The 17,085-nt window shown below is 41.2% G+C and overlaps 1 protein-coding gene across 2 annotated transcripts in view; it reads left to right on the top strand.

Moving 5' to 3' along the window:
- ITGB1 (integrin subunit beta 1) overlaps window positions 1-17,085 on the top strand; it is a 44,304-nt gene that overhangs the window by 16,832 nt on the left and 10,387 nt on the right. For both annotated transcript variants that reach the window (XM_068146238.1, XM_068146237.1), the window contains exons 2-13: window positions 4,956-5,025; window positions 5,283-5,368; window positions 6,387-6,609; window positions 7,633-7,803; window positions 8,101-8,339; window positions 9,593-9,748; window positions 10,689-10,784; window positions 11,751-11,840; window positions 12,396-12,536; window positions 12,671-12,882; window positions 13,572-13,810; window positions 15,190-15,412. In XM_068146238.1, coding sequence (XP_068002339.1) covers window positions 4,956-5,025; window positions 5,283-5,368; window positions 6,387-6,609; window positions 7,633-7,803; window positions 8,101-8,339; window positions 9,593-9,748; window positions 10,689-10,784; window positions 11,751-11,840; window positions 12,396-12,536; window positions 12,671-12,882; window positions 13,572-13,810; window positions 15,190-15,412 — 1,946 coding nt within the window. The remainder of the gene's footprint in view (window positions 1-4,955; window positions 5,026-5,282; window positions 5,369-6,386; window positions 6,610-7,632; window positions 7,804-8,100; window positions 8,340-9,592; window positions 9,749-10,688; window positions 10,785-11,750; window positions 11,841-12,395; window positions 12,537-12,670; window positions 12,883-13,571; window positions 13,811-15,189; window positions 15,413-17,085) is intronic.

Genomic DNA, 17,085 nt, shown 5'->3' with positions numbered 1-17,085 from the left:
TGCTGGCTGCACTAATGCTAGCACTGGTCAGAAAGGAAAACAGGAAGCATAATCAATCAGGAGGCAGATTAACAAAGGTGAATAATTGACAAGGAAGGTTAGGCAGCTTTAAGTGATTTTTTTTTTTTGTTCATTCTTAGGCTAGATCAAAGTGGCTGTAAACATAATCTCAGCTCCAGGAGGGATCAGTTCCATGCACACTTTTGATTCAAGCATTAAAATGCAGCTGATGCAGAGAGGTGTCAGTCTGGGAAGCATGAACACTAGTGCAAAAGTGAGAGTTGCTAATTAATTTCTAGGTTTATAAGTGTAATTAGAGTGAAGTGTGGAAATGTGCATAAGTAAGCTGTCTGGGTATTGCCTCAGAAAGGTGACATCTTGCACAACTCTTGCAAGGTGGCATCTTCACAACTCTTGCTTTATGCTTTAATGTTTCTTCCATGGTCTGAAGCATGGTTATGTTTCAATAGAAAGCTTTGCAGCAAGACACACTTCAGCTCCCAGCAGGAGCAAGTGCCTTTTAGTGGATTTGTTTGCTTGGCATTGGCTTGGTGTGCCCTGGAATACTGTGTGGGATGAGGAGCAGCTCAGAAGGGTGGAACAGTACTGCAGTGGCCTAATATTGCCTTAATATTGATAGAAACTGTGGCCTGGTCAGGCAGGGTGGATGCTGAGCTGAGGAGAGGTGAGGAGAATGGCGCAGCCATTGATACTTGATTTCAAAGGGACTGAAGCCTCTGTGAGTCTAACTCTTTTTTTTCTTGATCCCATTTGCCCAGTTAATTTTCTGTATAAATGCTATTGCTATTCCAATGAATTAAAAAAGCTACAAAAGGCTTTAGTGCTGTGGCATAGTAAATAAAAATATCTTGGTGATTAGTGGAATATAAAGGTGCTAAACACTTGATCTGCAAATTCAAATGTACTCTTGCTGTGGTTAATTAGTCCTTCATTTTTCCTGTGGTCACTTAATGAAGTCATTTCAAATTGAAGGCTTCAGAGATTTTCACCAATGCTGAGTTTATGAAGAAAAAATTCTCTTTGAGCATTACTGTTTGTAGACACAGGAAGCAGGGAGGTCATTCTGCCCCTGTACACTGCACTGATTAGGCTGCACCTCGAGTCCTGTGTCCAGTTCTGGGCCCCTTGGTTTAGGAAGGATGTTGACTTGCTGGAACAAGTCCAGAGAAGGGCAACAAAGTTGGTGAGGGGTTTGGAACACAAGCCCTATGAGGAGAGACTGAGGGAGCTGGGGTTGCTTAGCCTGGAGAAGAGGAGGCTCAGGGGTGACCTTATTACTCTCTACAACTACCTTAAGGGAGGTTGTAGACAGGTGGAGGTTGGTCTCTTCTCCCAGGCAGCCAGTACCAGAACAAGAGGACATAGCCTCAGGCTGCGCCAGGGGAGGTTTAGGTTGGGTGTTAGGAAGAAGCTCAATACAGAGAGAGTGATTGCCCATTGGAATGGGCTGCCTGGGGAAGTGGTGGAGTCGCCGTCGTTGGAGGTTTTCAGGAGGAGACTTGATGGGGTGCTTGGTGCCATGGGTTAGCTGTTTGGGTGGGTTGGATTGGTTGATGGGTTGGACGCGATGATCTTGAAGGTCTCTTCCAACCTGGTTTATTCTATGTAATTCTATGTAACTTGGAAAAAGCAGTTAGCCCAGACATGCAAAGTTATACCTGTATTTTTCTTCCTCAAATATTTAACAAAAATAGTGCAGTTCACAAATGTGCAGAAATCATTTTAAAAGCAGTTTTTCAACAGCTGTGCCATTTGCAGCCTTTTACAAAGGGTCCAACTGGAGATACAGTTGCTGAAAAGATTTTTCTTGGCAAGCTTACCTTTTGTAAAGAAAGAAAAAAAAGCAGTTTTTTAAAGGATTCTGGAATATTTGAATATTTTTTTCAAGGATTTAATTAAAAAGGAGAGAACAAGTATAATAGAAAATACATAAATGTTGCCCAAAAAAAGGTCATTTATTTCTTCTAACAATGGGTTCTTTTCTGTTCCCGTCATCCGTGGTTGAATACTGACACGGAGTTTAGTTGCAACTCCACCAAGGGTTTCTGAAGGCTTCCTTTGGCTGCCTAGTGTAGTTGGGCATTGTTTCATTTATTTATATATTTTCCCTCTGACAGAAAACTCTGCAGCAGGGCAACCCTCAGTAGTAACCAGTGACCTGCAGGAGGATGCATTTAGCAGTGCTGCTGCGGGGGCTGGCAGGAGGTTTGGAGGCTGAGGATGTGCATCGCTTTGCTTGTGTTATAGAGCAAACTACATTGAATCCAACTTAGCAAATTTTCAGTTGGGTTTTTCCAAAACTCAGCAGATGGAAATGCAATTAAGCAGTGGAGGTAGAGGAAGCAAGTTGGCCTGCGTGTGGTGGAGGGCAGGCAGCTTGCTTGAAGAGATGCATTGGCTTAGCCATATATGGAAGAGGACATTTTCCTTGTTAGCTTTACAGGGAGTCTATGCCCAGAACTACATTCATCATGCAGATGCGTTTCCACAGGAACATTTCTCTTTCAAATGGTCTTAGTCATAGTTTTAGCACTGTGTCACATCTTTGCTGGCTTATTTATACAGTCTGCATGGGCTTGCTGTGCATCTGCTGCTGGTCTGCCCTAAAAAGGTGAACTGTTTGTAATTTTCTCGGTTTGGCTAACAGAAAGCACAGTACTAAACTGATGCCAGCAGCTTGGTTTTCTTCTTATTGAAAAGCCCACCTCATTCCAGGCTTTACTTAAAGCAAAACTACTTCTTGAGTAACAAAATATCCTTTAATTTGAGAGAAGTAAGGTTTGCAAAACACAGACCATAAAACTGGAAAAGGAGGAGCCTAAAAGGTGAGCAACGTGGTAATGCTTTCCAATCAGTGTGCTCCTACACCGTGTAACTGCGCTCCCACCTTAATTCAGGAGTACCTACTCCTATTTGGTAGGTCACAATTCCCCTCTAAACTAAGTTTGTGGCTGCACAGATTTAGATGACTGCTTACAGAGGGGACTTTTTAAAGAGTTTGTGAAAGAGCTTTTGTGCATGAAGGGCTGATAACCCATGCAGGTAAAATTTGACTCAGATATGTGCAATAAGTAGTGTTCAAAAAGTAAGGTGTAATCCACAGTGCAATGGTTTTCTTTGTGCTTTTTAATCAGTAATTTCTTATGTTTATTTGCATAACATCTAGCAAAGTCATTCCAGAGCAAATTCTCCTAATTCTGTGTCTAAGCTCCCCCCATCTTCTGGCTACAGCATCCCCTGAAGAGAAGAGTGGGCCAAAATGATCCATCAGAAAAATATGAACCATCTCATACTGTTGTTGGATACAAGTTGTTAGCTGACTTCTGTTAAAAACATGCTCCACCAGATTTTAGAGCAGCCATCCTTTCTCGTGTAGGTCTGGCCAGATGTGCAAAATAACAATTATGAATGACTCTCAGTGTGGGAAAACCAAAGCTCAGCTGCTGGGCTAATTTAAACTTTATTCACTTAGCTGTTGATTTACAAGAATAATAGGACATCTCTGGAAAATGACAGGTTCATTTTAAAAGACTCAGCCAAACTCACTTTCCCTTGGCTGTATTGCAAGATATTTTTTAGAACTAAAAGGTATTAAGGGTATGGATGCTTCCAGGATGACTGGAAAGACTTTAATTAGCAATAACATTTTAGGATGACCAAGGGAAGGCAGCCATGATCCAAGTTCTCAGAACTCTTCTCATGGATAAAAGAGAAATTAAATTTAAAGTAGTACCAAAATGTCAAACATGTGACAGCTGACCCTGGCTGACCCAACTGACACTGACCTGCTTTTAAGAGTAGGAGAAAATCTAGAAGGAAGTTACCTGTTTGAAACCTGGTTTTAGAACGCAATCCTAGCTCTGGAGTACTAAGTGAAGCCTCACCACTAATTGGGAAAAATGACAAGGCAGTAACCCTACACTGTGATTTATAATCATTCCAATCTTGTCTCATAAAGCATATACATGATGTGGTTTGTATGGATTTATTTTTGTCTGCCAGGCTTTCATTAAGATTTATAGCACTAAACAAAGGGTGCTGGGGGTTTTTTGTTAGTAAAGATGATAGCCATTAATTCTCTGTTGTCTAGAGAGTTAAAAAAGGGGCTGAGTTTATAACAAGGATGCTTCATTACATATTGTGAGAGGACATTTCTAGTTTAAAGTGCAAATTGAGGATGTAAAATGCCTTTTGACAATTCCAAGGGAAGTATTTTGGGAAGGGCCTTGAGGCCTGTCTTAGAACAGAGACTCGAATAGAGAAAATCCATTTTAATCTTCCATTTCTATGGTACCTTTATTTAGAAGTCTCTCTCCCAACATCATTCAGGACATAAACATTCTTAATAAGATGTTAATCATAGAATGGCTTAGCTTGAAAGGGACCTCAGAAATCATCTACTCCAACCTCCCTGCCATGGGCAGGGACACCTCCCAACTAAACTCAGCTGCTCAGGGCCTCATCCAACCTGGCCTTGAAGACTCCCAGGGAGGAGACATCCACAGCCTCTCTGGGCAACCTGTTCCAGAGTCTCACCACCCTCATACTGAAGAACTGCTTCCTAAGCTCGATTCTAAACCTGCTCTCCCTCATTTTAAAACCATTCCCTCTAGTCCTACTGCTAATATGTTAATAGCTCAATTTAGATTCTTTTCCCCCTGACTGAATGTTTCCAAACTTCTCATAGCTGTCATAAAATTATTTCAAAATAATTTGCAAAGCTGCCCTTTTTGATGTCTTCTAAACACAATGTAGCCCACAAACATAGTTGTCTTGGAGCAAAAATGCCCATCTGGTGCAACTAAAATAATATGATCTGCGTCTGCTCCCTCTTCCTTGTCTCCTGTGAAACAGTTAAACGTCTGCAGTTCTATGCAACCTTTTTTCCTGCCTACTTGTTACAATAAATGTTGTCTCCTGCTTTTGTATTTCAGATTAATGTAAGATTGGTCACGTGGGCTGGCATCCTCTGTTGCTTGATATGGAATGGATTTGCTCAGCAAGGTAAAGTCACTTGATTTCATTGCAGTTGTTTAATGTTGCTGTATAGATTTAGCAGTGGTTTATGTAGAGAAATACATTATTGTTGAAGGAGTGCTAATGGCATTACATCAGTCATGTCTCAATAACCTGTTTGTAACCTCTTAGTTTACAAAGATAGAATAGAATAGAATAAACCAGGTTGGAATGAAACAAACTGGATTTCTGCTGATGCTAGCACCCTTTAATAATTGAAGTGACTGATCTCTGTTCTTTGCTAGGTGGAAGTGACTGTATAAAAGCTAATGCAAAACACTGTGGTGAATGTATACAAGCAGGGCCAAACTGTGGTTGGTGTAAAAAACCAGTAAGTGTTACAAAATTCTTGTTGTGGTTTGTGTTTTCCCTTGTTTTTAAGTTTCAGTAAATACTTTAAATGTATAGAAATGTCTGTTTTCACTAAGTTTCCTGTAACTCTTCAATTGGATACTTGCTTAAAAACTCATATACTGTAATATTTTTCTGGTTGGAGTACACTTGCTTTTCACAATGTATTTACTTGCTTTCCAAATCTGAAGTGCATACAGACCTTACAGGCTGTCCTATAGTTACTTAAAATTGTTCCAGTATGGAATCTGTCTCAGTATCATTCACTATATTCTTCCAGTGACATCAGAGTAAGAGGTTCTGGGCTTGAACTGTTGGAGAGAGTCCAGAGAAGATCCACAAGGATGATCGAAGGGCTGGAGCACCTCTGCTATGAAGACAGACTGAGGGAGCTGGGGTTGTTCAGCTTGGAGAAGGCTCTGGGAGACCTTAGAGCTGCCTTCCAATACCTGAAAGGTATTGGGCAAGGATGTCACTTGAGTAGTCTTGGCTACTCAAGGCATCATCCAACCTGGCCATGAGTATCCCCCAGGAGGAGACATCCACAACCTCCCTGGGCAGCCTATTCCAGAGTCTTACCACTCTTGTACTGAAGAACTTCTTCCTAAGATCCAGTCTAAACCTACTGTCCCTCAGCTTCAAACCATTCCCCTTTGTCCTATTGCTACTGTCTATGAAAAGTCCCTCTTCAGCCTTAGAGCTGGAAGGCAGCTCTAAGGTTTGCCCCAGAGTCTTCTCTTTTCTAGGCTGAACAACCCCAGCTCAATCAGCCTGTCCTCATAGCAGAGATGTTCCAGCCCCAGTATAAGTAGATGGAAACTCCTGTACTAAACAGTAGTCCCTGATGTATGTAGTGTAATTTAAGGAGTGTGTTTTATTTCTGAACTTGTTTCTTTTTTTTTTTTTAATGGTGGTGGTGTAAAAAAGGTTATTATGGGTAGAGTACAACAAATTGTGGACAGCTCTAAACTTGACACCCTTTTGCCTGTGTTTTCTAGGACTTCTTGCAAGAAGGAGAGCCCACGTCTGCCCGGTGCGATGACTTGGCAGCACTAAAGAGTAAAGGCTGCCCTCTGGAAGACATTGAAAATCCCAGGGGCAGCAAACAGGTGCTTGAAGACAGAGAAGTAACAAATCGTAAGATAGGTGCAGCAGAGAAGCTGGATCCCCAGGACATTACACAGATCCAGCCACAAAAATTAGTACTGAAACTAAGAGTCGGTAAGGCCAGTTTCATTCTTGTTTTCAGGTGATTTTTCTGTCACCACCATATCTGCATTTTTTGGTTTGAATGTGTAACCACTTCGTTACAGAAACCACTGTTGTTCAGGAAACCTGATCAACTGCAGAGCCATTCTGGTCACCCCCAGGAGTTTAGATACTCCACATGCTTTTGATGGTTTTTATGAAAGGTTGGATATTATCTCTTGTCCCCACTAGAACTTTGGAGAAAATAGATACAGCATTACAGCATGGATTGATTGAGGGGCTGGAACACCTCTCCTGTGAGGACAGGCTGAGGGAGCTGGGGTTCAACCTGGAGAAGATGCTGGGGAGACCTAATAGCAGCCTTCCAGTACCTGAAGGGGGCCTACAAGAAGGCTACAGAGGGACTATTTGCAGAGGCCTGTAATGATAGGACAAGGGGCAATGGTTTGAAACTAGAGAAGAGTAGATTTAGATTGGGTGTCAGGAACAAGTTGTTTAGCATGAGGGTGGTGGAACACTGAAACAGGTTGCCCAGGGAGGCTCACCAAGGCACTGAGCAACCTGATCTAGTGGAGGATGTCCCTGCTGACTGCAGTGGAGTTAGAAGGGTCTAGTCTAGTCCAATCCATGATTCTATGAAATTTGGAGTCATCACATGTGCAAATACATGCTGAAGATTTGTGCTGTAAAGTCTTGCAGGAACCTTGTTAAAATTATTCCAAGTATGAGGATGTGAAACTGTAGCAACTAAGAGCGGCTTGGTTTTCAGCAGGCTAGCATTTTCTGTGGGGAGATAAAATAACTTGGAAATAGGAAGTTGGACATTTGAAAGAAATACTTCTTGAATTTTTTTTTTCCCCATCATAATTTGATGTTAAGCATTTCAGTTAACAGAGGGGGGGGAAATAAGTCACTCAGCACTGGTTCAAAACTTCCAGAACTAGTTCACAACCTTTCCTTAAAAACTTGTTTTTCTAGCAAGAAAAGTTGAGGAGGTTGTAATGGTTTCTATTTGTTGCTTAATCTCTGAAACAGGAGAACCTCAGACATTTTCATTAAAATTTAAGAGAGCTGAAGACTATCCCATTGACCTCTATTATCTTATGGACCTCTCCTATTCTATGAAAGATGATTTAGAGAATGTGAAAAGTCTCGGGACAGCTCTGATGTTAGAAATGGAAAAAATAACTTCAGACTTTCGAATTGGTAAGAAAGATTTGCCTATTTACTGAAAAGAAAAATAAATCAAGTCAGGGAAGTTTCCTTCCTGATGGTTGTCACATGGTTACAGATGAGGAGTAACTCTTTTAAAATTCATAGTATTATGGCAGATATCTTAATGCATAGAGCCTGTTGAGGAACATAAGAGAATGTGGAGAAAGTAGAATGTCACCAAGTGTGAGAGCTCTTCCTAACGTTAGTTCAGCTATAATGCATTTGCATTCTGTTGTGTCATAACATAAATAAGACTCAACTCACAGGGTTTTTATTGTTCTGTCTTAGGCTTTGGCTCTTTTGTGGAGAAAACTGTGATGCCATATATAAGTACAACACCAGCCAAACTCAGGAATCCTTGTACAGGTGACCAGAACTGTACAAGTCCATTTAGCTATAAAAATGTGCTCAGCCTTACTAGTGAAGGAAATAAATTCAATGAACTTGTAGGTAAACAGCACATTTCTGGCAATTTAGATTCTCCTGAAGGTGGATTTGATGCAATAATGCAAGTTGCAGTTTGTGGGGTAAGTGTGTTATTAGTTTTCCTTCATTCTGTATTGGGTGAAATAGTTTGCATACAGCCTCAGTGGTTTGTGGTGGCCAGGGTTTGAAGATGTCACCTCATGCTAGCAAAACAAGATAGACTGGGCAGACTGCATGGATACATGCATTTGTCTTTTGTAGAGATCTCTGGTGAGTGAATGAAACCAGGAAATGTGGAAGTGCCAATTAGAGGTCATGTTCACAGCAGATAGATGCATTCCAAAGACAAAGTTTCTAAAGTTTGCTGTGCAAGAAGAGTCAAATTCTGCTCCAAAGTGTATGAAACGCTGAGTAAGCATTACCCTCCAGTTATGTCAAAGCCTTACATGCTTCATATAGTTGTTGTTTCTGAATAGTTTGAATTGTAAGTTGCTTTTTGAGCAGAAAAGTTGTGCACCTCATTTTTGTTTATTTTTGAAGATCTCCTCTGGATCTCATTCTGCTTTGATTTTTCTGTAGTCTGACAGACCTTTCTCTGCACCTGTACAACAGCAAGGCTCTAAGTGGTGTCCCTGTTTATTGCTTTGTTACCATATTATTTTTTTTCCTGTTGATCAATAGAGTCAGGGCTTTTTATGGAGTCTTATTTTGAAAGTGTTAGTCATAAGCCTTCTGGGGGTTTGTGTTCTTTGTTATTTTGGCTGGTAACTGGTATTTATGTGAGGCTTTTATATGGTGGTCTTAAGTTACCTAGGGCTTCAACTTTTCAACAGGACTAAAAACAGCTAGGAGAGGGCAGGTTACAGACTTAGGCCATGGAGTTGATACTCATGGGACAGTGAAGAAGGGCAGTCCTCAGGCAAGCACTGTGCATGGTACACATCTGGACTAACCTGGCAAAGCCTGATGGTTCTTCAGAGCCAGGCAAGCTGTGATCTAGTCCAAGATTGCAGCACTGCTCTGCACACTGATGTTGTCCTCTCATCTTGGGCTGTGAGGTAGGGACATAGGAGTGGACCTGGTATCAAAGAGCTGGGCTGATGGTGTCCAATTTCCCTGTCACTCTTTAGGTGCTTTAGTGAGAAGTGAACAGACCAAAATACATGTTTCTGAGCTCCCCAGTTCAGGAGGGACAGACAGCTGCTTGAGAGGGTACAGCAGAGGGCTAGAAAGGGGAGTGGAACATCTGTCTGTCTACTTTTTCATGCATTTGTCTCTCAAGTGTTGGTTGTTTGATAATGCTATAAAATAGATGAGTGCAAAATACCAGAAATCCATTTGTTTGTTTCCCAAGGAACAAATTGGCTGGAGAAATGTTACAAGACTGCTGGTATTCTCCACGGATGCTGGATTTCACTTTGCAGGAGATGGGAAACTCGGTGGAATTGTTTTACCAAATGATGGGAAGTGCCATCTAGAAAATAATATGTACACAATGAGCCACTATTATGTAAGTCTTGACATCATCTTCTAAGGAAATTCATGTGTTGTGATGCCTAAGCTCAGTAACCTCATTAGGTCATCTAGTATAGTTTCAGACTGCTACCTCTTGTGAACTTTACTCTTTTGCCTCCGTAATTAGATCAAGCGACTTGGACTTAACTAAAGCAAATGTGCAAAACTTAATCCAGTCTTAACTGGAGAATTTCAAGAAATGGCAACTTCCATCCTGTGATTTGAGTTGCTGGATTTTAAGCTTCTTAATAACAAATAATCTATACATGTTCACTGGCAAACTGTGATGGCTCTGTCCAAGTATTTTACCATCCTGCTACTCTTTGTGTTCAGAAGCAGTTTACCGCTGTAAAAAAATACTACAGAGAGCAACTTGGCCAGTTGTTTTTTAAGGCTGCTTGAAATACTACACTGCAAAGTTTGTAGTAAAAGCATGCTTAACCACATTACCTTTGTGGTTTGCTGATGGGTAAATATTGATATTTACTGGATGGGGTAGACACAATAAGCTTTACACAGTTGATGCATTCCTATATTCCTAAAGTGAATATGGGTCAATAAAAACCTAAACTTAATTCACTTTTATTTAATCTTTTCTTTATGAGAGAAAGCTTTTCACTGAGCTAAGTCATATGGAAAGCTACTGAAGGTGATTTTCTGAGACCACTGAGATGAAGGATTGCCACTGGAGATGTTAAATGGCAGGGAATATGATAGCATTACTGTGAAAACCACCAATCTTTATGGGGCATAGATTGGGATCTTCTCAATGCCTGTTTGTTTTCAGAGAAAACAGTTTGTTTTGCTTTAGAACTGACTGGTTAGAAGGTTTATTATTCTAAAAGCAATTTGTATTTGTGATATGAAAGTATTTCTGATTATTTTCTGTCAGTGTGTTTCAAATTTCAACTGCATTTCATGCTTGATTTTTATAGGATTATCCCTCTATTGCTCATCTGGTACAGAAGCTTAGCGAGAACAACATTCAGACAATCTTTGCTGTTACTGAAGAGTTTCAGGCAGTTTATAAGGTAAATAGAGAGATTTCTGGCCTCTCTACTTTTTTGCCTTGAGCACCCAGACCAATTCAGATCTGCTCTGAAATCCTAACAGTTGCTTCATTTGAAATTGAAATAATTTTGGAAGTGCTCATGGATGCAGTATTTTGCTACTCAGGTTTGTATTATTCATTTGGTTGAAGTCAGTACCCTGTGTGGAATTTCTAGGGAGGCAGTGCTGCTGCTCCTTGCTCCTCTCTACACTTCATAGGTAGGAGGGGAGGCATACTTATAAAAGACAAAATATGCTCTTCCATGGTATATTTATATTCCTGATGTTTAAAATTAACTAACTGCTGGATGTGACTGAAATAGGAGATGACTGTGTAGAGGAGATGTATATTTTTCACTTGTTTTAACTTAACAAGATACTTTTGGTGTGGGGGTTTTGGGTTTATGTTGGTTATTTTTGGTTTGGGGGATTTTGTTTTGGTGGTGGTCATTGCTTTCTTGGTTGGTTGGGTTGGGGTTTTGTTGGTTTTTTTTGGGGGGGTTTCTTTGCTTGTTTGTTGGGGTTTTTGATTATTATTTGGGGGGCAATGTTAGGGTTTTTTAGACTAATTTTTTTTCTTTTTTGGTTGGAAATACTTTTTATCTCCCTAGCTTTAATGCTTCAGAAGTGTGGGGTTTTAAGATTTTGAAGATAGATTGTATGTGGTCATCTTGTCCAAGAGAAGGTCTTAGTATTCTGTTACCAAATTTGACATGAAAATGCAAGGGAGAAGAAAAGGCTGGATATTTCTTTGCGTTGGTAGTGCTATATATAACCTTACAAATCATGGTGATCACTGACAACACTGGAGCCTTGGTTTTTTGAACTACTTGATCTTGACTAGTTAATTCACTGAGGCATCATATCACCCTACAGATGCTTGTAGTACAAATTACAATGTGCCAGTCTGAACTATTTTATCCTACTGTCTTTGTAAATATTGACAGGAATTGAAAAATCTGATACCAAAATCAGCAGTGGGAACCTTGTCTTCAAACTCCAGCAATGTGATTCAGCTGATTATTGATGCATACAATGTAAGTTCAGATTTTTGAGTTGTATTTGTTTTTCTTGCTTCTGAGGTAATGAGTTGTTCAGGCAGGTTCTACAAGGTGGGGTTTAGTTTAGGAAATTAGTGTACTGAAGTATAAATAGAAGTACACTGTTTTTTTGCCATCTGAGTCTTGCCCTCCTTCCATGTGGAAGTGAAAAGGGCCATTTAGCAACCTCTTGAGCTCAAAGTAAATGTTTATGTCAACCTCAGGGACCTCCTGGGTTTGACCCCAAACTGTGTCCTTCATAGCCGTGTTGTGTGCATAAGGCCCATTTCTCCTTTGGACTAAGTGGGCCAAGGAAGTGGCTCCAACATCTGTGGAGATCTGCCCTGACCTTGTATAACAGGGTTCAGTCATGAGAAGAGGTCACCACAGCCTGACTCTGGGCAGCCTTGAGCTGGTGTTTCCTGGCATGTTGGATAATCCCAGTATGCCCATGGGACTGGTGCTCAGGCTGTGCATAATTGTACCATGTCTTTTCTTCAGCAAAATGCTTACTCAACTCCATTTGAAGTTAGCTAATAACTACTGTTTCAGTCCCTCTCTTCAGAGGTTATCCTGGAAAACACTAAGCTCCCAAAAGGAGTCACAATCAGTTACAAGTCCTTCTGCAAGAATGGAGTGAATGACACACAAGAAGATGGGAGGAAATGTTCTAACATTTCAATTGGAGATGAGGTAACTTACAACAATGTGCTGCTGCTAACATCTAAAATTCATTTTAAGTGTCCAGCACTTAGTTTGGGGTTTTTTTAACAGTACAGCTAAAACTCCTTTTAGTAATTTGACACTCCATTTATTTTCCTTTGCAGGTTAAATTTGAGATTAATGTAACAGCTAATGAATGTCCACAGAAAGGACAAAATGAAACGACGACAACAATTAGAATTAAACCCCTGGGATTCACTGAAGAAGTGGAAATTAATCTCCAGTTCATCTGTGAATGTCAGTGTCAAGGTGAAGGAGACCCTAACAGCCCTATCTGCCATGAAGGAAATGGAACATTTGAATGTGGTGCATGCAGGTAAAAAAATAGACATTTTGGCTCTTTTGGCAAAAGAGAAATAGGAGCAAGATCTGTTGCCCTTAATTAGGGGTTAATTAGTCTTTTTGTTTGCTTTGTTTCGGGTTTGGTTTTGGTTTGGTTAATGAAAGGACAAACACTACTGTTACAGACCTATTTCTTTCAGGATATCTTGACAAACAATCCCTGTGTTGGAGTTGACAGGTTTGGTCATTAGATTATCAGTTTTGTCCCAAGTCAGAACTCAGATCTGGCCTTGAGTCAGTACTTCAGAGAAAATAAGTGGATCTTACTGCTTTTTCTGTTTTATTTGGAGGTCCATGTAGTGTGACCAAACTGTGCATTTACTGGGTGTGTGATGGTTTTGCAGGTATTCATATTGACCTCCTTGTAATGTGAGGGCTGTTCTGTTACATGAGTGAGACATTAATAGTGGGTTTGTGGGAGTTCAGCGAGATGTGGTTTCTTACCTGGAATAATCAATCAGCGTAGGGGCTGCTTAGTCCAGTTTGCTCCAGTGACTTCAAGGATGGCTGCCTAGATCTCAGCTGGACATCTCACTGGAAGTTTACCTTAGAATATCCCTTGAGATAATAGTCACTTTTACTCCTTTGTGCTATTTTTGCAGACCTGTTTATGGTATGACTTCTAACTACATCTACGTTTTCTGTTGTGTTTTTACCTTGCAGATGTAACGAAGGTCGTATTGGAAGACTATGTGAATGTAGTACAGATGAAGTAAATAGTGAGGATATGGATGCTTACTGCAGGAGAGAGAACAGCACAGAAATATGCAGTAACAATGGAGAGTGCATTTGTGGACAGTGTGTATGCAAGAAGAGAGAAAACACCAATGAAGTCTATTCTGGCAAATACTGTGAATGTGATAACTTCAACTGTGATCGATCAAATGGTTTGATCTGTGGAGGTGAGAAACTGCAGGCAAAGCTCACCAGCACTGTTCTAGCAACTCCACCCTGTAGAGAGTAGTGCTGCTTTCCTTAAAGATCATACAGATGAGAATCTCCACAGGTTTAGTGATTGAAAACACTGTTCTATTAATAACAAAATGTCTCTCTGAGCATGAACATTCCGCATTCCTAAATCACAGCTCCAAGAAGGATGTAAAGTGACCTTGACTTCTGCTGTGTATTCCAGAATTACCCTCAGGTAATGCTGAGACAACTGTCCTGAGATTCTAATGTTATACTGGCTCAGTGTAACCACTGTGTCAATAAGAAGAGATAATGACCTAAGTTTACTTATACTGGTGAGTGCTTGACTTGGTGCTTAGCATCTCACTGGTATCTTGCCATCTTGAGACTGAGAGGTAAGTGAAGATTAGAGTGGGCAAGATGCAGAGAACCACTTTTGAAGTGCTCAAAACGGGACTATGACATCAGTTAATTCCTGAAATCAAAACCAATTTAGAAAATCCTTCAGCAGCCACTTCCTAAATTGTTTTGCTGTGTGTATTCCCTAGGCTGCTTTTCACTTCTGGTAGGAGTGTCACTGCTACCTCAATTTTGACTGTGATAGTTAGTTTCACTGTTTATTCTTCTAAGCTTTAACTGATTTATGAGAATGCCTCATCTGTATGATTTGCTCAATATACACCAGCTCCACAAAGGATAGGAGCAATGGATGTCGTCCAAAATATATGGTGACAGATATGTTTTACTTAAACACTTTATAGTCAACAGAGAAGGAGAGGTGTAGCCAAAGATCTTCCCATTTTACCCAAGGCACTGTTCTGGACTTATCAGGTATCTTGTTTCCTCTGTAGAGAGTGCAAGGAACATAAAGCTTGGATGGGTGAGATCAGAAGAACAGCACCTGAGTGGTGGTGTTCTAGGGAGCCAAAGGTGTTTCGTCTTTCAGTGTTAGGAAGTCTAAGTTAGTGCATCTCTCATCTTTTTAGATCCTGTTTGTAAATCGGTGAGCTAGACATGAAGGCAGGAGAGAGCAGTGCATTTACTTACATGGAAAGCTGCACTTGAAGCACTGCAGCAATGCTCTCCACCCAGATGTGGCCAGTACATTGTACTTTTCCTGATCATCTTTCCCTAGTTTTGTCACTTTATGTAGGATGATGGGGGGAAAGGGAGAAACACCTGTAAGTAGTTTTACAAAGAGCTTAACAATCATTTTGTAGCTCTTAATTCTTTAGTGTCTTCCTTGTATCTCCATCAGGGTGTTCCTTTCCCTGTATGGTATCCCTAGATGGTGAATGTGTCTTTCTTACTGTCACAAATGTTCTGGATAATGTTAGACTTTATCTCACTGAAATACCTCTCCACTGCACAGGAAATGGTATCTGCAAGTGCAGAGTGTGTGAGTGTTACCCCAACTTCACTGGCAGCGCCTGCGATTGTTCTTTGGATACCACTCCCTGCATGGCATCCAATGGGCAGATCTGCAATGGGAGAGGAACCTGTGAATGTGGCACCTGCAATTGTACAGATCCCAAGTTCCAAGGCCCCACATGTGAAATGTGTCAGACTTGCCTTGGTGTCTGTGCAGAGCATAAGTAAGTACCTCAAAAAACAAGTCCTAGCCTCTTATGCATTTGAATTTGATACTCTTATACACAGAATTTTTAGAACAAAGCTTTTGATCCTGTGCTGTACTCTGCCCTGAAATGGGGGGACATCATCTCATCCCTTCAGGCAGTAAAAAAGTGTTAGGCAAGAATCAATAATTACAAAACACCATTGCTTTGCCCCCAGGTAGACTGATTCTCTCCCTGCCATTTTGTTAGGCTTAGCAGAGTTTCATAGAATGGCTTAGGTTGGAAGGGACCTCAGAGATCATCTACTCCAAGCTCCCCACCGTGGGCAGGGACCCCTCTCAACTAGACTCAGCTGTTCAAAGCATCATCCAACCTGGACATGAACACCTCCAGGGAGGAGGCAGCCACAACCTCCCTGGGCAGCTGGTTCCAGAATCTCACCGCCCTCATGCTGAAGAACTTCCTCCTAAGCTCCAGTCTAAACCTGCTTTCCCTCAAACCATTCCCCCTTATCCCATTTCTAGACACCCTTAGGGAAAATCCCTCTCCAGCCATCCTATAGGATCCCTTCAGGTATTGAAAAGTAGCTCTAAGGTCCCCTGGTGTCTTCTCTTCTCCAGGCTGAACAACCCCAGCTCCCTCAGCCTATCCTCATAGCAGAGGTGCTCCAGCCCTTGGATCATCTTTGTGGCCCTCCTCTGGACTGGCTCCAACACCTCTGTGCCCTTCTTATGATGGGGACTGGATGCAGTATTTGAGGTGGGGTCTCACCAGAGCAGAGTAAAGGGGCAGAATCCCCTCTCTTGCCCTGCTGGCCACACTCTTTGATGCAGCTTAGGATACACTTTGCCTTCTGGGCTGCATGAGTGCATTGCCAGCTCACAGTGAGCTTGTCAGCAGCCGACACCCATAAGTCTTTCTTCAGGGCTACTCCCAAACCATCCAGATTGACTTGGGAAGGTTATTGGTATCCCCTAATCCACACACCATGACTGACAGACAATCTCTTGCAAGCTGGGGGGGTGCATAGGTCTAGGATGTGACAGGTTGCAAAGTCTCCTCATCTTAACCTTCTGAAATGACCATCACAAGGGCATGCATATACTGTGCCACTTCCAGAACAGCTTAACTGCCAGCTAAGCTTTTTGCTTAAAATTTATATTACCCAAATACTATTGAAAAAGTCAAGACTATCCTGACAGTCAAGAGCTAAACACAGATCTGTGTGGGCCAGTGACATTTGCATCCCTGCCTTTGGAAATCTGAGTTTTTAGAAACCAAGTATTTTCTGCATGGAAACTTTGAAATAAGTTTGTGATTAGTGGCTGGGCTGTTTCCTGGCTTTGTGCAGCTTGACTTTAAGGTTTTCTCTCAGCACAGTATTTTTAGGATAGAAATCCTGCTCAGTCTGATTTTGATTTCATTTTTTTTCCATGAGTTATTCAGGAGTGAGATCCTACTGTAAAACTTTTCTGTTGTGTTTAACCTATGTGTCAGATACTAGTTCACTGTAAATATTCTGTTCCTGCATTCCCCTCTCTGACCATATTCATTTTCCAGGTGGAGGTGTTGAAAAAGTTTTAGCCTTAGTCCTTTTTACAGATTTAGGTAACGTGTGGGGTTGGTTTTTTGGGGTCCTTGAAGCTTGTGGGTCATGCAGAGAAAGAGGAATTTAGTAATGTCTTGCCTTT

Source organism: Melanerpes formicivorus, unplaced genomic scaffold (assembly GCF_026170545.1).
Source record: "Melanerpes formicivorus ecotype bairdi unplaced genomic scaffold, bMelFor1.0.p_v2 SCAF_13, whole genome shotgun sequence".
NCBI classification, from domain to species: domain Eukaryota; kingdom Metazoa; phylum Chordata; class Aves; order Piciformes; family Picidae; genus Melanerpes; species Melanerpes formicivorus.
Note: the sequence above shows the minus strand (reverse complement) of the source record. Positions and strands in the feature narration are given on the sequence as shown.